The sequence below is a fragment of the Oncorhynchus keta genome, chromosome 23 (genome assembly GCF_023373465.1).
Source record: "Oncorhynchus keta strain PuntledgeMale-10-30-2019 chromosome 23, Oket_V2, whole genome shotgun sequence".
Classification (NCBI taxonomy): Eukaryota; Metazoa; Chordata; class Actinopteri; order Salmoniformes; family Salmonidae; genus Oncorhynchus; species Oncorhynchus keta.
The window spans coordinates 13545148-13567753 of NC_068443.1; the positions used below are offsets into that span (position 1 = coordinate 13545148).

The following is a 22606-nucleotide window of genomic DNA, read 5'->3' on the forward strand; positions in this document are numbered from 1 at the left end:
TAGCGCCACCTTTTGCTGCGATTACAGCTGTAAGTCGCTTGGGGTATGTCTCTATCAGTTTTGCACATCGAGAGACTGCCATTTTTTCCCATTCTTCCTTGCAAAACAGCTCGAGCTCGGTGAGGTTGGATGGAGAGCATTTGTGAACAGCAGTTTTCAGTTCTTTCCACGGATTCTCGATTGGATTCAGGTCTGGACTTTGACTTGGCCATTCTAACACCTGGATATGTTTATTTTTGAACCATTCCATTGTAGATTTTGCTTTATGTTTTGGATCATTGTCTTGTTGGAAGACAAATCTCCATCCCAGTCTCAGGTCTTTTGCAGACTCCATCAGGTTTTCTTCCAGAATGGTCCTGTATTTGGCTCCATCCATCTTCCCATCAATTTGAACCATCTTCCCTGTCCCTGCTGAAGAAAAGCAGGCCCAAACCATGATGCTGCCACCACCATGTTTGACAGTGGGGATGTTGTGTTCAGGGTGATGAGCTGTGTTGCTTTTACGCCAAACATAACGTTTTGCATTGTTGCCAAAAAGTTCAATTTTGGTTTCATCTGACCAGAGCACCTTCTTCCACGTTTGGTGTGTCTCCCAGGTGGCTTGTGGCAAACTTTAAACGATACTTTTTATGGATATCTTTAAGAAATGACTTTCTTCTTGCCACTCTTCCATAAAGGCCAGATTTGTGCAATATACGACTGATTGTTGTCCTATGGACAGAGTCTCCCACCTCAGCTGTAGATCTCTGCAGTTCATCCAGTGATCATGGGCCTCTTGGCTGCATCTCTGATCAGTCTTCTCCTTGTATGAGCTGAAAGTTTAGAGGGACGGCCAGGTCTTGGTAGATTTGCAGTGGTCTGATACTCCTTCCATTTCAATATTATCGCTTGCACAGTGCTCCTTGGGATGTTTAAAGCTTGGGAAATCTTTTTGTATCCAAATCCGGCTTTAAACTTCTTCACAACAGTATCTTGGACCTGCCTGGTGTGTTCCTTGTTCTTCATGATGCTCTCTGCGCTTTTAACGGACCTCTGAGACTATCACAGTGCAGGTGCATTTATACGGAGACTTGATTACACACAGGTGGATTGTATTTATCATCATTGGTAATTTAGGTCAACAGTGGATCATTCAGAGATGCTCAGTGAACTTCTGGAGAGAGTTTGCTGCACTGAAAGTAAAGGGGCTGAATAATTTTGCACGCCCAATTTTTCAGTTTTTGATTTGTTAAAAAAGTTTGAAATATCCAATAAATGTCGTTCCACTTCATGATTGTGTCCCACTTGTTGTTGATTCTTCACAAAAAAATACAGTTTTATATCTTTATGTTTGAAGCCTGAAATGTGGCAAATGGTCGCAAATTTCAAGGGGGCCGAATACTTTCGCAAGGCACTGTATAACCTGGAAGTAGAAGCCTAAGTGTCATTGTCCATTAGTTTACTCCAATTAGGGCAGGGGTGGTGGAGTTAGGCGGAGATAAGACATTCAAATATGTAAAGAAAAATATATACCTACAAATACCCTTGAATGAGTAGGAATCTAAACTTTGACTGGTACTGTATATATATTTATGACTCTCTCGCGAGCGGTACATGCCTGAGCATTGCAGAATAAATGTACACATACATGTTATTCAATATTTTCATCTAAACTGCTTTCGTGCGTCAACAAGCATCTGCGTTACCAGGCGCTAAAATTGTCACGCCCTGGTCGAAGTATTTTGTGTTTTTCTTTATGTATTTGGTCAGGCCAGGGTGTGACATGGGTTTTTGTATGTGGTGTGTAGCTTAGTGGGATTGTAGCTTAGTGGGGTGTTCTAGGAGAGTCTATGGCTGTCTGAAGTGGTTCTCAATGTTTATCGTTGTCTCTGATTGGGAGCCATATTTAGGCAGCCATATTCTTTGGTTGTATTGTGGGTGATTGTCCTGAGTGTCTTGATGTCCTTAGTTTGCACCAGTTAAGGCTGTTTCGGTTTTCACTACGTTTATTGTTTTGTAGAGTTTGTGTTTGGATTCGTGTTACGTTGTGTAAATAAACATGGATCACAATATACGCGCTGCAGTTTGGTCCGACTCTCCTTCACACCTAGAAAACCGTGACAAAAATAGAACTTGCACTGTGATGCACTGCAAGTCCCGTCTCTCCTCATTGGTTTTTAGGAGCATATACCCACGTGGGTGATTGAAAGATGCACTGAGGTCCATAGTCCAGTCCAGATGGTGGTGGTAATGCACCTTAAAGTTGGTTGCCAACCACCATATGAAGTCCACAGAAGAAGAAGACTGAAGGAGGAGAGAATACTAAAAACTAACTAGGTTTCCCCCTTTATCTGTGGATTAGTTGGTCGGAGTAGAGAAACACGCGATTTTGTGTGAAAATGGTCCAGAAAAAAAAGGACCTTGTGCATTTTAGGTTAAAAAAAACAACCCAATGTTTATATCCCAGGACAAATTTGCTAGCAACAGTAAGCCAGCTAGCTAAATGTCCATGAATGTTTCATGTGTTTCGACCTGTCCCCAAATTAATATAGTTGGTTCAAAGTTTCTTTTGATATTTCAACTTGCGTGTCCTGATCGCTTCTGGTGTGGATGAACAAAATAAACATGCGCTCAATGGCGCACGAGGACATACGTGCATTCCCAGTCTAGTCAGCATGGTAGAACTGTAAGACATATCAAGACGTGCTTTCATACAATAGCCTAAATGTGATGATTGACTGAGTCCGTGCTGACAAACCCTCACTACTCACCAGTGTGTTCAAAAATATTTCTGTTCTTGAATGCCACATACTTCCATAGCGTTTTCAGTGTTGCAGGGTTAAAATGAGATGTGTTCTCTGTTCCCCTGTCTGATTTAAGATCCATAACACCAGACATATGAAGACATGATGCTTTGATACAGGTGAAGATTGAATATGTGCTGACGTGTGTTCACCGTTTATCAGTGCCTTACAGATCTTGTTAAACACCTATCACTGCAAAATAGACAGGCAGATGGTCATCAACACCACGTCACCACTCACTGCAGCCAGCGCTGACCAACACAACTCGCTGTTACAGCTGTCAGTCAGCAGAGAAGGAGAAAGAGGGAGGGAGGGAGGTGGAGAATGAGGGAGATAAAGAGAGAGATAGGTAGATACAGTAGAGGCATGTACAGCCATTTAGACAAACTGACAAACCTACATAAATATCTCAACAAACATGATACAGATGGACAGACACATGAACTAACATACAGTATATCTGTAGTGTGTTACTTACCCACGGCCCCAGACAGGTTGGGCAGGGATGTGAGCACCAGCAGTGGCAGCAGCAGACAAGGGGGGTACAAGCAGAGTCCGTACCCAGGACGAGTCGCCCTGGACTGGGCTACGGTTCCACCTGGCCTGGGGGGAACCATGGTACCTCCTGCGATAGGGGGTGGAGGTGGGGATGGGGGGGAACTTCCCTCAGCAGGGCACTCTGAGTAAACAAACAAATATGTTCAAATACATGAGGGAGAAAACATAGTTGTGAAGAACAATTAACAAAGCCGATGATGAAAGCAGACTAGGTCAGTTGAATGAAAAACCCTTTAGAGGTCAAGCAAGCATCTGCATACAGCACAGGAGGCTGGTGTCACCTTAATTGGGGAGGACGGGCTCAAGGTAATGGCTGGTGCGGAATTGGTGGAATGGTATCAAATACAAGGTTTCCATGTGTTTGATGCCATTCCAAATAGTATAGTTCTGTATGTTACTATCCCAGTACATTTACATTACATTACATTTACATTATCCCAGTACAGACACATTCAGCCTCTTCAGCCACTGCTGTAATAGCAGTCCTACTGGAACGGGTTTCATTCACTGCCCACATAAACAGAGAAGCTGCACACACCAGGGGAGGCTGCTGAGGGGAGGACGGCTCATAATAATGTCTGGAACGGGTTTCCTCCACTGGCCACATAAACAGAGAAGCTGCACACACCAGGGGAGGCTGCTGAGGGGAGGACGGCTCATAATAATGTCTGGAACGGGTTTCCTCCACTGGCCACATAAACAGAGAAGCTGCACACACCAGGGGAGGCTGCTGAGGGGAGGACGGCTCATAATAATGTCTGGAACGGGTTTCCTCCACTGGCCACATAAACAGAGAAGCTGCACACACCAGGGGAGGCTGCTGAGGGGAGGACGGCTCATAATAATGTCTGGAACGGGTTTCCTTCACTGCCCACATAAACAGAGAAGCTGCACACACCAGGGGAGGCTGCTGAGGGGAGGACGGCTCATAATAATGTCTGGAACGGGTTTCATTCACTGCCCACATAAACAGAGAAGCTGCACACACCAGGGGAGGCTGCTGAGGGGAGGACGGCTCATAATAATGTCTGGAACGGGTTTCCTTCACTGCCCACATAAACAGAGAAGCTGCACACACCAGGGGAGGCTGCTGAGGGGAGGATGGCTCATAATAATGTCTGGAACGGGTTTCATTCACTGGCCACATAAACAGAGAAGCTGCACACACCAGGGGAGGCTGCTGAGGGGAGGACGGCTCATAATAATGTCTGGAACGGGTTTCCTTCACTGCCCACATAAACAGAGAAGCTGCACACACCAGGGGAGGCTGCTGAGGGGAGGATGGCTCATAATAATGTCTGGAACGGGTTTTCTCCACTGGCCACATAAACAGAGAAGCTGCACACACCAGGGGAGGCTGCTGAGGGGAGGACGGCTCATAATCATGTCTGGAACGGAGTGAATGGAATGGTATCCAACACCTGGAAACCTTGTGTCTGATGTATTTGATACCATTCCACTGATTTCACTCCAGCCATTACCACAAACCCGTCCTCCCCAATGAAAATGCCACCAACCTCCTGTGGTACACACGTTCGTAAAACCTCTGTGCCCCTAGTAGGGAAACTCAGTCAAAGAGGATACTAAAGCAGGTGGTGTGTTTGGACCGTCCGGGCACCATGCAATATTCAATAAGAGTCCATTATGTTAGATGGTAAACCCCCCTATAATAGATGTCCTGTGGGTAATCCTGGTCCAGCCAGGGGGATTGGGCCTGACTCCTCTGAGCTGGGGTGTTTCAGGCCTGACATGAGAGATTCAGCCGAGCTCTGCAGAAGCTCCCTGCCCAGGAGTCAATAACTCCTCTGGTCACATCTATCCCTCCCTCGTTCCTTATCTGCACGATAGCATACACACATTTTTTCCTGTTCAGAACTGATGGAACACACACAGAGAGACACACAGAGAGACACAGAGAGACATACAGAGAGACACAGAGAGACATACATAGAGAGACACACAGAGAGAGACACACATAGAGAGACACACAGAGAGAGACACATACAGATGATTAGAGGAACAAACACAAGCGTACACCTACCTACCCACCCACCCGCACACGTCCTACACTTCCCAAAGTTATCAACAGTTTTCCACATCCAGTGAAAGGGTTGACTGTGATCCTAATACAGAGACGTCCTACCATTCTGGAGGAGTGTTCCATGTGAATATGTATATGGCATTATCCAGCTCTTATCAGACTGACGAGCTAATGACACATTGAAAGGAATTAGCATCTGGCTCTATAACCCTGTTTGAGCTCTAAATATAACTAGTCTATAAACGTATCTGTCCATCTGACATATATTTCATGAACCACTACTTCCCTCTCTCTCTTATCAAGGCTCTGAGAGCACTTCCTAATAGATATGGAATAGAAAAGCTTTCAGGATTTACTATTCAATTCAATAACCTAATAGCTGCAACCTAATCAGAGCTCATTCAAGTACCATTCCAGCAGCGCAATGAATTCTCCTCTTAAAGAATCTCAATTTATTGGCGAGCATCATCAGCATGATGCAGGGGATGATAAGGAGCAGATATAGGCTTCATGTCCTCATCAATGTGGGTCCTGTGTTGAACTGCCTGACTGGCAGAAACTGGGCTGATTCTGCATGGTAGCATGATAAAAGGGTTAGAGACATTTCTGATGAAATAAATTCATTTTGGAATTACTTCTTTCCCACTATTGCGAATTGGTCCTGATCTAATTACATCTTGAGTGGTCTGTCACTCTAATCAAGCCCCTGTTCTGGTCTACCCTTCTCTCGTCTCATACACGTCTCCCCCTATATCCCTTCACCCTTCTAACTTTCTGTCTCCTGTCACTCTGTCCCCTGTCTCTATGTCTCCTGTCCCTCTGTCCCATGTCTCTCTGCTCCTGTTTCTCTGTCCTCCATCTCCTCAGTATCTCTGTCTCCTTACTGTTGGTACCTTGTCTCACTGTCTCCTTACTGTCTGTACCTTGTCTCTCTGTCTCCTTACTGTCTGTACCTTGTCTCTCTGTATCCTTACTGTCTGTACCTTGTCTCCCTGTCTCCTTACTGTCCCCAGTATCTGTCTCCTGTCTCTGTCCCCTGTCTCTATGTCCCCCTGTCCTAGCTCTTTCTCCTGTCTTTCGTCTCCTTGTCTCCGTGTTCCCTCTATATATGTCTCTCTGTATCTTGTCTCTGTCTCTCTGTCCTGTCTTCCCACTGTCTTCCCAGTATCTCTGTCCCCTGTTTCTCTGTCCTCTATCTCCCCAGTATCTCTGTCTCCTTGTCCTCTCTATATCTGTCTCTCTGTCTACATGTCCCCTGTCCCATCTCTATCTCTGTCTCATCTCACCACATCTCATCATCCCCAGCTCCGCATTCCCTGTCTCCTGTCTCTCCATCTTGTAGTTAACCTGCGATCCTTCCCTGTCCCCTGTCTTTCCATCTTGTAGTTAACCTGCGATCCTTCCCTGTCCCCTGTCTCTCCATCTTGTATTTAACCTGCTATCTAAACCTGTGATCCTTCCCTGTCCCCTGTCTCTCCATCTTGTATTTAACCTGCTATCTAAACCTGTGATCCTTCCCTGTCCCTCCATCTTGTATTTAACCTGCTATCTAAACCTGTGATCCTTCCCTGTCCCCTGTCTCTCCATCTTGTATTTAACCTGCTATCTAAACCTGTGATCCTTCCCTGTCCCTCCATCTTGTATTTAACCTGCTATCTAAACCTGTGATCCTTCCCTGTCCCCTGTCTCTCCATCTTGTATTTAATCTGCTATCTAAACATGTGATCCTTCCCTGTCCCTGTCTCTCCATCTTGTATTTAACCTGCTATCTAAACCTGTGATCCTTCCCTGTCCTTCCCTGTCCTCCATCTTGTATTTAACCTGCTATCTAAACCTGTGATCCTTCCCTGTCCCTCCATCTTGTATTTAACCTGCTATCTAAACCTGTGATCCTTCCCTGTCCCCTGTCTCTCCATCTTGTATTTAACCTGCTATCTAAACCTGTGATCCTTCCCTGTCCCCTGTCCCTCCATCTTGTATTTAACCTGCTATCTAAACCTGTGATCCTTCCCTGTCCCCTGTCTCTCCATCTTGTATTTAACCTGCTATCTAAACCTGTGATCCTTCCCTGTCCCCTGTCTCTCCATCTTGTATTTAACCTGCTATCTAAACCTGTGATCCTTCCCTGTCCCTCCATCTTGTATTTAATCTGCTATCTAAACCTGTGATCCTTCCCTGTCTCTCCATCTTGTATTTAATCTGCTATCTAAACCTGTGATCCTTCCCTGTCCCCTGTCTCTCCATCTTGTATTTAACCTGCTATCTAAACCTGTGATCCTTCCCTGTCCCTCCATCTTGTATTTAATCTGCTATCTAAACCTGTGATCCTTCCCTGTCCCTCCATCTTGTATTTAACCTGCTATCTAAACCTGTGATCCTTCCCTGTCCCCTGTCTCTCCATCTTGTATTTAATCTGCTATCTAAACCTGCGATCCTTCCCTGTCCCGTCTCTCCATCTTGTATTTAATCTGCTATCTAAACCTGTGATCCTTCCCTGTCCCCTGTCTCTCCATCTTGTATTTAATCTGCTATCTAAACCTGTGATCCTTCCCTGTCCCCTGTCTCTCCATCTTGTATTTAACCTGCTATCTAAACCTGTGATCCTTCCCTGTCCCTCCATCTTGTATTTAACCTGCTATCTAAACCTGTGATCCTTCCCTGTCCCCTGTCTCTCCATCTTGTATTTAATCTGCTATCTAAACCTGTGATCCTTCCCTGTCTCTCCATCTTGTATTTAATCTGCTATCTAAACCTGTGATCCTTCCCTGTCCCTCCATCTTGTATTTAACCTGCTATCTAAACCTGTGATCCTTCCCTGTCCCTCCATCTTGTATTTAATCTGCTATCTAAACCTGTGATCCTTCCCTGTCCCCTGTCTCTCCATCTTGTATTTAATCTGCTATCTAAACCTGTGATCCTTCCCTGTCTCTCCATCTTGTATTTAATCTGCTATCTAAACCTGTGATCCTTCCCTGTCCCCTGTCTCTCCATCTTGTATTTAATCTGCTATCTAAACCTGTGATCCTTCCCTGTCCCTCCATCTTGTATTTAATCTGCTATCTAAACCTGTGATCCTTCCCTGTCCCCTGTCCCTCCATCTTGTATTTAATCTGCTATCTAAACCTGTGATCCTTCCCTGTCCCCTGTCCTCCATCTTGTATTTAACCTGCTATCTAAACCTGTGATCCTTCCCTGTCCCTCCATCTTGTATTTAACCTGCTATCTAAACCTGTGATCCTTCCCTGTCCCTCCATCTTGTATTTAACCTGCTATCTAAACCTGTTCCCTGTCCCTCCATCTTGTATTTAACCTGCTATCTAAACCTGTGATCCTTCCCTGTCCCTCCATCTTGTATTTAACTGCTATCTAAACCTGTGATCCTTCCCTGTCTCTCCATCTTGTATTTAACCTGCTATCTAAACCTGTGATCCTTCCCTGTCCCTCCATCTTGTATTTAACCTGCTATCTAAACCTGTGATCCTTCCCTGTCCCTCCATCTTGTATTTAACCTGCTATCTAAACCTGTGATCCTTCCCTGTCCCTCCATCTTGTATTTAATCTGCTATCTAAACCTGTGATCCTTCCCTGTCCCTGTCTCTCCATCTTGTATTTAACCTGCTATCTAAACCTGTGATCCTTCCCTGTCCCCTGTCTCTCCATCTTGTATTTAACCTGCTATCTAAACCTGTGATCCTTCCCTGTCCCTCCATCTTGTATTTAACCTGCTATCTAAACCTGTGATCCTTCCCTGTCCCTCCATCTTGTATTTAACCTGCTATCTAAACCTGTGACCTTCCCTGTCCCTCCATCTTGTATTTAACTTCCCTGTCCCCCTGTCTCTCCATCTTGTATTTAACCTGCTATCTAAACCTGTGATCCTTCCCTGTCCCTCCATCTTGTATTTAACCTGCTATCTAAACCTGTGATCCTTCCCTGTCCCTCCATCTTGTATTTAATCTGCTATCTAAACCTGTGATCCTTCCCTGTCCCTCCATCTTGTATTTAATCTGCTATCTAAACCTGTGATCCTTCCCTGTCCCCTGTCTCTCCATCTTGTATTTAATCTGCTATCTAAACCTGTGATCCTTCCCTGTCCCCTGTCCCTCCATCTTGTATTTAATCTGCTATCTAAACCTGTGATCCTTCCCTGTCCCTCCATCTTGTATTTAATCTGCTATCTAAACCTGTGATCCTTCCCTGTCCCCTGTCTCTCCATCTTGTATTTAACCTGCTATCTAAACCTGTGATCCTTCCCTGTCCCCTGTCCCTCCATCTTGTATTTAACCTGCTATCTAAACCTGTGATCCTTCCCTGTCCCCTGTCCCTCCATCTTGTATTTAACCTGCTATCTAAACCTGTGATCCTTCCCTGTCCCTCCATCTTGTATTTAATCTGCTATCTAAACCTGTGATCCTTCCCTGTCCCTCCATCTTGTATTTAATCTGCTATCTAAACCTGTGATCCTTCCCTGTCCCCTGTCTCTCCATCTTGTATTTAACCTGCTATCTAAACCTGTGATCCTTCCCTGTCCCCTGTCTCTCCATCTTGTATTTAACCTGCTATCTAAACCTGTGATCCTTCCCTGTCCCTCCATCTTGTATTTAATCTGCTATCTAAACCTGTGATCCTTCCTTCCCCTGTCCTCCATCTTGTATTTAACCTGCTATCTAAACCTGTATTTAAAACCTGCTATCCTTCCCTGTCCCCTGTCTCTCCATCTTGTATTTAACCTGCTATCTAAACCTGTGATCCTTCCCTGTCCCTCCATCTTGTATGATCCTTCCCTGTCCTTCTCCCTGTCTCTCCATCTTGTATTTAACCTGCTATCTAAACCTGTGATTTAATCCTTCCCTGTCCCTCCCTCCATCTTGTATTTAACCTGCTATCTAAACCTGTGATCCTTCCCTGTCCCTCCATCTTGTATTTAACCTGCTATCTAAACCTGTGATCCTTCCCTGTCCCTCCATCTTGTATTTAACCTGCTATCTAAACCTGTGATCCTTCCCTGTCCCTCCATCTTGTATTTAATCTGCTATCTAAACCTGTGATCCTTCCCTGTCCCCTGTCTCTCCATCTTGTATTTAATCTGCTATCTAAACCTGTGATCCTTCCCTGTCCCCTGTCTCTCCATCTTGTATTTAACCTGCTATCTAAACCTGTGATCCTTCCCTGTCCCCTGTCTCTCCATCTTGTAGTTAACCTGTGATCCTTCCCTGTCCCCTGTCTCTCCATCTTGTATTTAATCTGCTATCTAAACCTGTGATCCTTCCCTGTCCCCTGTCTCTCCATCTTGTATTTAATCTGCTATCTAAACCTGTGATCCTTCCCTGTCCCCTGTCCCTCCATCTTGTATTTAATCTGCTATCTAAACCTGTGATCCTTCCCTGTCCCCTGTCTCTCCATCTTGTATTTAATCTGCTATCTAAACCTGCGATCCTTCCCTGTCCCCTGTCTCTCCATCTTGTATTTAACCTGCTATCTAAACCTGTGATCCTTCCCTGTCCCCTGTCTCTCCATCTTGTATTTAACCTGCTATCTAAACCTGTGATCCTTCCCTGTCCCTCCATCTTGTATTTAACCTTCTAAACCTGTCCTTCCCTGTCTCTCCATCTTGTATTTAACCTGCTATCTAAACCTGTGATCCTTCCCTGTCCCTCCATCTTGTATTTAACCTGCTATCTAAACCTGTGATCCTTCTTGTATTTAACCTGCTATCTAAACCTGTCCTTCCCTGTCCCTCCATCTTGTATTTAACCTGCTATCTAAACCTGTGATCCTTCCCTGTCCCTCCATCTTGTATTTAACCTGCTATCTAAACCTGTGATCCTTCCCTGTCCCTCCATCTTGTATTTAACCTGCTATCTAAACCTGTGATCCTTCCCTGTCCCTCCATCTTGTATTTAATCTGCTATCTAAACCTGTGATCCTTCCCTGTCCCCTGTCTCTCCATCTTGTATTTAACCTGCTATCTAAACCTGTGATCCTTCCCTGTCCCTCCATCTTGTATTTAACCTGCTATCTAAACCTGTGATCCTTCCCTGTCCCTCCATCTTGTATTTAATCTGCTATCTAAACCTGTGATCCTTCCCTGTCCCTCCATCTTGTATTTAACCTGCTATCTAAACCTCCTTCCCTGTCCCTCCATCTTGTATTTAATCTGCTATCTAAACCTGTGATCCTTCCCTGTCCCTCCATCTTGTAAATCTGCTATCTAAACCTGTGATCCTTCCCTGTCCCTCCATCTTGTATTTAACCTGCTATCTAAACCTGTGATCCTTCCCTGTCCCTCCATCTTAAACCTGCTATCTAAACCTGTGATCCTTCCCTGTCCCTCCATCTTGTATTTAATCTGCTATCTAAACCTGTGATCCTTCCCTGTCCCTCCATCTTGTATTTAACCTGCTATCTAAACCTGTGATCCTTCCCTGTCCCTCCATCTTGTATTTAACCTGCTATCTAAACCTGTGATCCTTCCCTGTCCCTCCATCTTGTATTTAATCTGCTATCTAAACCTGTGATCCTTCCCTGTCCCCTGTCTCTCCATCTTGTATTTAACCTGCTATCTAAACATGTGATCCTTCCCTGTCTCTCCATCTTGTATTTAACCTGCTATCTAAACCTGTGATCCTTCCCTGTCCCTCCATCTTGTATTTAACCTGCTATCTAAACCTGTGATCCTTCCCTGTCCCTCCATCTTGTATTTAACCTGCTATCTAAACCTGTGATCCTTCCCTGTCCCTCCATCTTGTATTTAATCTGCTATCTAAACCTGCGATCCTTCCCTGTCCCCTGTCTCTCCATCTTGTATTTAACCTGCTATCTAAACCTGCGATCCTTCCCTGTCCCTCCATCTTGTATTTAATCTGCTATCTAAACCTGTGATCCTTCCCTGTCCCCTGTCTCTCCATCTTGTATTTAACCTGCTATCTAAACCTGTGATCCTTCCCTGTCCCCTGTCTCTCCATCTTGTATTTAATCTGCTATCTAAACCTGTGATCCTTCCCTGTCCCCTGTCTCTCCATCTTGTATTTAACCTGCTATCTAAACCTGTGATCCTTCCCTGTCCCCTGTCTCTCCATCTTGTATTTAACCTGCTATCTAAACCTGTGATCCTTCCCTGTCCCTCCATCTTGTATTTAACCTGCTATCTAAACCTGTGATCCTTCCCTGTCCCCTGTCTCTCCATCTTGTATTTAATCTGCTATCTAAACCTGTGATCCTTCCCTGTCCCCTGTCTCTCCATCTTGTATTTAACCTGCTATCTAAACCTGTGATCCTTCCCTGTCCCGTCTCTCCATCTTGTGATTAACCTGCTATCTAAACCTGTGATCCTTCCCTGTCCCTCCATCTTGTATTTAACCTGCTATCTAAACCTGTGATCCTTCCCTGTCCCCTGTCTTTCCCTCTCTCTCTGTTTACCTCCCCCGTGTCTCCTTTCCCCTCTCTTCCTCTCTCTTGTATTTAACCTGCTATCTAAATCCTTGATCCTTCTCTCTCACCACGACCCGTTCCCCAGCTGCAACAGCTGCCCGACTGTGGTCCACTAACACAGTTAAACAAAGGGGCTTACAGTAAGTCTATCTGTGAATGGAGAAACAGTCCTAGCTACTGTACTGCAGGCCTTGCCAGGATCTGTCCTAACACTTGTTAATCCTCTAAAACCCATCTCTACTTCCACTGCATTGACCCTGTTGGCTGGCAGTCAGAATGGCATATTTGCCTCTGTGCTTTCATGCTCAACCCTGGCACACGTTCCTTTAAAGGATTTTGGCAATGATGAAATTTTCCACTTCCCCAGAGTCAGATAGACTTGTGGATACCATTTGTATTTCTCTGCGTGCAGTTTGAAGGAAGTTGCTAAGTTGTGCTAGCGCAGTTGCTAACTAACATTAGTGCAATGACTGGAAGTCTATGGGTTTCTGCTCATGCTAGCAGATGCTTTCATGATTTCTGCTCATGCTAGCAGATACCCATAGTACAGTGACTGGAAATCTAACACTAGTTAGAGGTAGTTTCACAAGCCAATGCTAACTTTCTCAATACTGGACACAGAGGCATACAAATGTTATCCACAAGTTCATCTGATTCTGGGGAAGTGGATAAAGGGCCTCATCAGTATCCCTTTAATTTATTCTCCAGACAAGTATGGAGATGTTACTGTACTGTACCTACACACAGCACATACTACATCAGCAGTACCATGCATCAGGGCCATGTGTGTGTGTCCTTACCCCTGGGTGTTTCCTACAGCCCTGGCTGAGGCATCATGGCCTGCTCTGTGGAATTCTCAGTGTGACCATCCAGTGGACCTGCAACAACACAGGAAGGAGGAGATGCGTTAACAATACCTGAGGGTATGTGTGACCTCATAACGACACACACAGCCTTGCTGTGAGCCCCACACTGTTCAAGGTTAAGTTATTTTCAGTTTGTGAGATACCTCGTAAGGAATCTAACAGCAAATTAAGGGTCATTCATAGTAATGTCTCTATTATGATCCTAAGCATCACATTCCTGTTCCACTGTTTTTATCACCTCATCCTCCCCTGTACCCCACCCCTTCCTCTTACCCAGCATGCCTTGCACCACAGTCGGGCTGAGGCAGTCTCTACGGGCCCTGTCTCCATGACAACAAAGCAGCCAGTGAGACGTGATATCACAGGCAGGATCTGTTTCTTTGGGTAGGGTTACGGCCATGCAGTAGCTGGGAGATAGCTAGCTACAGCAGTTAGTACCTACAGGAGAGCAACCAGGAGGAGTGTCTTCAGACCAATACAGGGGAACAGACTGATGAGGAGTGTCTTCTGACCAATACAGGGGAACAGACTGATGAGGAGTGTCTTCAGACCAATACAGGGGAACAGACTGATGAGGAGTGTCTTCTGACCAATACAGGTGAACAGACTGAGGAGTGTCTTCTGACCAATACAGGTGAACAGACTGAGGAGTGTCTTCTGACCAATACAGGGGAACAGACTGATGAGGAGTGTCTTCTGACCAATACAGGGGAACAGACTGATGAGGAGTGTCTTCTGACCAATACAGGGGAACAGACTGATGAGGAGTGTCTTCTGAACAATACAGGGGAACAGACTGATGAGGAGTGTCTTCAGACCAATACAGGGGAACAGACTGATGAGGAGTGTCTTCTGACCAATACAGGGGAACATACTGATGAGGAGTGTCTTCAGACCAATACAGGGCAACAGACTGATGAGGAGTGTCTTCAGACCAATACAGGGGAACAGACTGATGAGGAGTGTCTTCAGACCAATACAGGGGAACAGACTGATGAGGAGTGTCTTCTGACCAATACAGGTGAACAGACTGAGGAGTGTCTTCTGACCAGTACAGGGGAACAGACTGATGAGGAGTGTCTTCTGACCAATACAGGTGAACAGACTGAGGAGTGTCTTCTGACCAATACAGGGGAACAGACTGATGAGGAGTGTCTTCTGACCAATACAGGGGAACAGACTGATGAGGAGTGTCTTCTGACCAATACAGGGGAACAGACTGATGAGGAGTGTCTTCTGACCAATACAGGGGAACAGACTGATGAGGAGTGTCTTCTGACCAATACAGGGGAACAGACTGATGAGGAGTGTCTTCAGACCAATACAGGGGAACAGACTGATGAGGAGTGTCTTCTGACCAATACAGGGGAACATACTGATGAGGAGTGTCTTCAGACCAATACAGGGGAACAGACTGATGAGGAGTGTCTTCTGACCAATACAGGGGAACAGACTGATGAGGAGTGTCTTCTGACCAATACAGGGGAACAGACTGATGAGGAGTGTCTTCTGACCAATACAGGGGAACAGACTGATGAGGAGTGTCTTCAGACCAATACAGGGGAACAGACTGATGAGGAGTGTCTTCTGACCAATACAGGTGAACAGACTGAGGAGTGTCTTCTGACCAATACAGGTGAACAGACTGAGGAGTGTCTTCTGACCAATACAGGGGAACAGACTGATGAGGAGTGTCTTCTGACCAATACAGGGGAACAGACTGATGAGGAGTGTCTTCTGACCAATACAGGGGAACAGACTGATGAGGAGTGTCTTCAGACCAATACAGGGGAACAGACTGATGAGGAGTGTCTTCTGACCAATACAGGGGAACATACTGATGAGGAGTGTCTTCAGACCAATACAGGGGAACAGACTGATGAGGAGTGTCTTCTGACCAATACAGGGGAACATACTGATGAGGAGTGTCTTCAGACCAATACAGGGGAACAGACTGATGAGGAGTGTCTTCTGACCAATACAGGTGAACAGACTGAGGAGTGTCTTCTGACCAGTACAGGGGAACAGACTGATGAGGAGTGTCTTCTGACCAATACAGGTGAACAGACTGAGGAGTGTCTTCTGACCAATACAGGGGAACAGACTGATGAGGAGTGTCTTCTGACCAATACAGGGGAACAGACTGATGAGGAGTGTCTTCTGACCAATACAGGGGAACAGGCTGATGAAGAGTGTCACTAGTCATATAAAAATGCATGTATAGTTCCAATGATTTTCAGCCCAGAAAATGTGTGTTTTTGGGCTAGAGAGCTCCTGTGGTGTGGTATAGAGACGGAGCTGCAGTAAGGCCAGGGAGAGGCTTCTGGAGCATCTAGACCCTGTTGGCAAAGAGACAGTCAGTCATTCACTCACACACACACACACCAGATGGCAAAGCATCATGGGGTTCGACCGACACTCACTCACTCTCTCTTACACACACACACACACACACACACACACACACACACACACACACACACACACACACACACACACACACACACACACACACACACACACACACACACACACAGACACACACAGAGAGAGAGAAGCAACCAAGGATGAGGCACGTCTTACCGCAGGCGGATGCTGCGTCGGCCTCGGTTACATTTTGTGCAGGGGAGCTGCTGTCTTTGTGTTCCTGTGATTCCCACTTTACAAGCCATCCAAGCCCTTCCTGACAAGACTACATAACCGAACCGTCAGTCTCCTAGCCATCAGTCTCCTAGCCGTCAGTCTCCTAGCCGTCAGTCTCCTAGCCGTCAGTCTCCTAGCCGTCAGTCTGCTAGCCGTCAGTCTGCTAGCCGTCAGTCTCTTAACCGTCAGTCTCTTAACCGTCAGTCTCCTAGCCGTCAGTCTCCTAGCCATCAGTCTCTTAGCCGTCAGTCTCCTAGCCGTCAGTCTGCTAGCCGTCAGTCTGCTAGCCGTCAGTCTGCTAGCCGTCAGTCTCTTAACCGTCAGTCTCTTAACCGTCAGTCTCCTAGCCGTCAGTCTCCTAGCCGTCAGTCTCTTAGCCGTCAATCTCTTAACCGTCAGTCTGCTAGCCGTCAGTCTGCTAACCGTCAGTCTCTTAACCGTCAGTCTCCTAGCCGTCAGTCTCCTAGCCGTCAGGCTCCTAGCAGGAGCACTGTTCACTCCGCTGCATACCAATAAAGTTACAGACAAGGGTCCCTTAACAAAACTGCAATATTATTGTTTTTGAGTTATATAGCAGTATTTACAAATTCCCAGTATTAGCTATTCCCACTAGCAATAACTTACTAGCCCTACATACAAGTACAGAACTGTATCAAACAGAATTAATACCAGTTCCTACAGGAAGGAATATTTGGGAATAAGGAATGTTATCAAGCTCAAACATTCCTAAACCAGAAGCCATCAAGAGATTACCCCATTTACTCATGTTAAGCTGCAAACCAGGATGAGTGATCCTTAAATCACACTTCCGAGAACGAATATATTAAAAAAAATATATTCCCTTCGAACCGTAGTGAGCTTACGCTTGGCTTGTGGTTGATGCTGCATTTAGTGATCGTTCCTCTCTGGGGTTTGGAGAGGAGGAATGGGCACTGAAGGGCTTAGAAAGACTGTGTTAAGCTTCCTGAGTGTGTGTGTGTGTGTGTGTGTGTGTGTGTGTGTGTGTGTGTGTGTGTGTGTGTGTGTGTGTGTGTGTGTGTGTGTGTGTGTGTGTGTGTGTGTGTGTGTGTGTGTGTGTGTGTGTGTGTGTGTGTGTGTGTGTGTGTGTGTGTGTGTGTGTGTGTGTGTGTGTGTGGCATACGCTTTGTTTTCCGTCAACTAATCTCAGTATTCGATTTCCTCTCGACCACTTAAGTCCCCATAGCAGGAGCCTAAAGACCTCTCTGCCTGAGTTTGAGCTCAGCAGTGGCTGTAGCTATCTGGACAAAAACTCTACTTTCTTGTCTGCATTCTCAAGATATACAGTACTCCTAGCACCTGCACCAGTCCCCTCATTGATCTGTGAAAACATGTTTCATGCCCTTTAGCAAAGAAACGTACAGTCATGCACACATTTAACATATGGGTGGTCCCTGGAATCAAACCCACTATCCTGGCATTGCAAGCGCCATGCGCTACCAACTGAGCTACAGAGGACCTTGTCCTTATCTGACCTAAACATCCCACGCTGACTGCACCAAAGGGTTTAACCAACCTGATTCACATTGGTGGTGAAGTGCAGCGTTGTGGTCACATTAATATCTCCAAAGCGCTGGTGTACTGTCCCGTACAGTAAGCCTACTCAGCTAAAAGGGGTTTCAAGGACAGACACAGAGGAACTACTGGCATCTGCTCACTCACTGTACAGCCCTCAGATGGAGCCAACAGATGGACTGGCTTTTAAAACGCAGGAAGCATAGCACCAAATGGTATTAAAGTACATATAGGCCGGATTACAAAATTGGTTAAGAACGAAGGGAAGCATTTACTTACAGGCAACATGGCCTATGCAGAAACGTTAAAACCACAGTGTGGCTGTTCAATTGAATTGGCGGCCTTATGGTAGACTGTAGCATAATGCAGATTGGATAAATAGGACTTTCAAATCAAATGGATTTGTCCAGGATATGAGGGTGACCCTGTGACCTTTGTTGCCATGGTAACCTAGGTTGTGCATCCCTTTTGTCTGTTGTAGTTCAAGTGAAGAGGGGAGATGCTGTTAGGAGGAGAGATGCCATTATGACTGGGACAAGATATTGTACTCAAAATGATCCCAAGGTAAGCTGCTGGTGCTTTTGAGGGCAAGGCTCAAGACGGGATTAGTCGGTCCTTGGTCAAAAAAATAATAATAAAACAAATACTTTTGTCTTTCTTTTTTTCAAAACACTGCGGCTGGCTTGACTCCTATTAGCCTTAGGTGGGCCACACAACAAGCAGGACAGGGAATCATTGCTGTACTCAACATGCTCCCTTTCATATAGCTGACATCTTAATACTTGTAAAGAGTCTCTCATCATAACAAGCTGTATATGACAAGTCATTATCACATTCACTCACACTCTGCAAACACACACACCCACACCAAAAGACATGCTCACTGACAGAGAGAGATGATGCTAATTCCTAAGACAAAACATCACTTGCTCGGGGATAAACAGCTTCAACAGAGAGAAACAGGCAAATGTCCCCCACCAATAACCAGAGGAACACTTCAGATCTGTCAACATCCACATCCCTGCTGTCTCTATCATTAAAACAGGCCTTCGGTCTGTTTCTCTGTCTGTCTGTTCATTGGTTCATTAAGCAGCCTGATGGCCTAGACCTTGTCAACTCACTGCTCAATTAGCATATATGAGCCTGCCACAAACCTTTATCCATGGACGGCAGGTACATGTACACCTGTACGGGCGGCAGGTACATGTACACCTGTACGGGCGGCAGGTACATGTACACCTGTACGGGCGGCAGGTACATGTACACCTGTACGGGCGGCAGGTACATGTACACCTGTACGGGCGGCAGGTACATGTACACCTGTACGGGAGGCAGGTACATGTACACCTGTACGGGAGGCAGGTACATGTACACCTGTACGGGAGGCAGGTACATGTACACCTGTACGGGCGGCAGGTACATGTACACCTGTACGGACGGCAGGTACATGTACACCTGTACGGGAGGCAGGTACATGTACACCTGTACGGGCGGCAGGTACATGTACACCTGTACGGGCGGCAGGTACATGTACACCTGTACGGGCTGCAGGTACATGTACACCTGTACGGGAGGCAGGTACATGTACACCTGTACGGGCGGCAGGTACATGTACACCTGTACGGGAGGCAGGTACATGTACACCTGTACGGGAGGCAGGTACATGTACACCTGTACGGGCGGCAGGTACATGTACACCTGTACGGGAGGCAGGTACATGTACACCTGTACGGGAGGCAGGTACATGTACACCTGTACGGGCGGCAGGTACATGTACACCTGTACGGGCGGCATGTACACCTGTGTGGGCGGCAGGTTCATGTACACCTGTACGGGCGGCAGGTACATGTACACCTGTACAGGCGGCAGGTACACCTGTGTGGGCGTCAGGTACATGTACACCTGTACGGGCGGCAGGTACATGTACACCTGTACGGGAGGCAGGTACATGTACACCTGTACGGACGGCAGGTACATGTACACCTGTACGGGCGGCATGTACACCTGTGTGGGCGGCAGGTACATGTACACCTGTACGGGCGGCAGGTACATGTACACCTGTACAGGCGGCAGGTACATGTACACCTGTACGGGCGGCAGGTACATGTACACCTGTACGGACGGCAGGTACATGTACACCTGTACGGGAGGCAGGTACATGTACACCTGTACGGGCGGCAGGTACATGTACACCTGTACGGGCGGCAGGTACATGTACACCTGTACGGGCGGCAGGTACATGTACACCTGTACGGGCGGCAGGTACATGTACACCTGTACGGGCGGCAGGTACATGTACACCTGTACGGGCGGCAGGTACATGTACACCTGTACGGACGGCAGGTACATGTACACCTCTACGGGCGGCAGGTACATGTACACCTGTACGGGCGGCAGGTACATGTACACCTGTACGGGCGGCAGGTACATGTACACCTGTACGGGCGGCAGGTACATGTACACCTGTACGGGAGGCAGGTACATGTACACCTGTGTGGGCGTCAGGTACATGTACACCTGTACAGGCGGCAGGTACATGTACACCTGTACGGGAGGCAGGTACATGTACACCTGTACGGGAGGCAGGTACACCTGTATGGGAGGCAGGTACATGTACACCTGTACGGGAGGCAGGTACATGTACACCTGTACAGGAGGCAGGTACATGTACACCTGTACGGGCGGCAGGTACATGTACACCTGTACGGGAGGCAGGTACATGTACACCTGTACGGGAGGCAGGTACATGTACACCTGTACGGGAGGCAGGTACCTGTACACCTGTGTGGGCGGCAGGTACATGTACACCTGTACGGGAGGCAGGTACCTGTACACCTGTGTGGGCGGCAGGTACATGTACACCTGTACGGGAGGCAGGTACCTGTACACCTGTGTGGGCGGCAGGTACATGTACACCTGTACGGGCGGCAGGTACCTGTACACCTGTACGGGAGGCAGGTACATGTACACCTGTACGGGAGGCAGGTACATGTACACCTGTGTGGGCGGCAGGTACATGTACACCTGTGTGGGCGGCAGGTACATGTACACCTGTACGGGAGGCAGGTACATGTACACCTGTGTGGGCGGCAGGTACATGTACACCTGTACGGGCGGCAGGTACACCTGTACGGGAGGCAGGTACATGTACACCTGTGAGGGCGGCAGGTACATGTACACCTGTACGGGCGGCAGGTACATGTACACCTGTACGGGCGGCAGGTACACCTGTACGGGAGGCAGGTACATGTACACCTGTACGGGCGGCAGGTACACCTGTACGGGAGGCAGGTACATGTACACCTGTGAGGGCGGCAGGTACATGTACACCTGTACGGGCGGCAGGTACACCTGTACGGGAGGCAGGTACATGTACACCTGTACGGGCGGCAGGTACACCTGTATGGGAGGCAGATACATGTACACCTGTGTGGGCGGCAGGTACATGTACACCTGTACGGGAGGCAGGTACATGTACACCTGTACGGGAGGCAGGTACATGTACACCTGTACGGGAGGCAGGTACATGTACACCTGTACGGGCGGCAGGTACATGTACACCTGTACGGGCGGCAGGTACACCTGTACGGGAGGCAGGTACATGTACACCTGTACGGGCGGCAGGTACATGTACACCTGTACGGGAGGCAGGTACATGTACACCTGTACGGGAGGCAGGTACACCTGTACGGGCGGCAGGTACATGTACACCTGTACGGGCGGCAGGTACATGTACACCTGTACGGGCGGCAGGTACATGTACACCTGTGTGGGCGGCAGGTTCATGTACACCTGTACGGGCGGCAGGTACATGTACACCTGTACGGGCGGCATGTACACCTGTGTGGGCGGCAGGTTCATGTACACCTGTACGGGCGGCAGGTACATGTACACCTGTACGGGCGGCAGGTACATGTACACCTGTACGGGAGGCAGGTACATGTACACCTGTACGGGAGGCAGGTACATGTACACCTGTACGGGAGGCAGGTACATGTACACCTGTACGGGAGGCAGGTACATGTACACCTGTACGGGCGGCAGGTACATGTACACCTGTACGGGCGGCAGGTACATGTACACCTGTACGGGCGGCAGGTACATGTACACCTGTACGGGCGGCAGGTACATGTACACCTGTACGGGCGGCAGGTACATGTACACCTGTACGGGAGGCAGGTACATGTACACCTGTGTGGGCGTCAGGTACATGTACACCTGTACGGGCGGCAGGTACATGTACACCTGTACGGGCGGCAGGTACATGTACACCTGTACGGGAGGCAGGTACACCTGTATGGGAGGCAGGTACATGTACACCTGTACGGGAGGCAGGTACATGTACACCTGTACAGGAGGCAGGTACATGTACACCTGTACGGGCGGCAGGTACATGTACACCTGTACGGGAGGCAGGTACATGTACACCTGTACGGGAGGCAGGTCCATGTACACCTGTACGGGCGGCAGGTACCTGTACACCTGTACGGGAGGCAGGTACATGTACACCTGTACGGGAGGCAGGTACATGTACACCTGTGTGGGCGGCAGGTACATGTACACCTGTGTGGGCGGCAGGTACATGTACACCTGTACGGGAGGCAGGTACATGTACACCTGTGTGGGCGGCAGGTACATGTACACCTGTACGGGCGGCAGGTACACCTGTACGGGAGGCAGGTACATGTACACCTGTGAGGGCGGCAGGTACATGTACACCTGTACGGGCGGCAGGTACATGTACACCTGTA

The 22606-nt window shown here is 47.6% G+C and overlaps 1 protein-coding gene across 5 annotated transcripts in view; it reads right to left on the bottom strand.

Moving 5' to 3' along the window:
* Positions 1-22606, bottom strand: part of LOC118402493 (receptor-type tyrosine-protein phosphatase S-like) — a 144985-nt gene that overhangs the window by 106441 nt on the left and 15938 nt on the right. For all 5 annotated transcript variants that reach the window (XM_052476450.1, XM_052476447.1, XM_052476451.1 and 2 more), the window contains 2 exons: positions 13614-13691; positions 3262-3462 (listed from right to left, as the gene is read on the bottom strand). In XM_052476450.1, the coding sequence (XP_052332410.1) occupies positions 3262-3400 (139 nt within the window). In that variant the 5' untranslated portion in view covers positions 3401-3462; positions 13614-13691. The remainder of the gene's footprint in view (positions 1-3261; positions 3463-13613; positions 13692-22606) is intronic.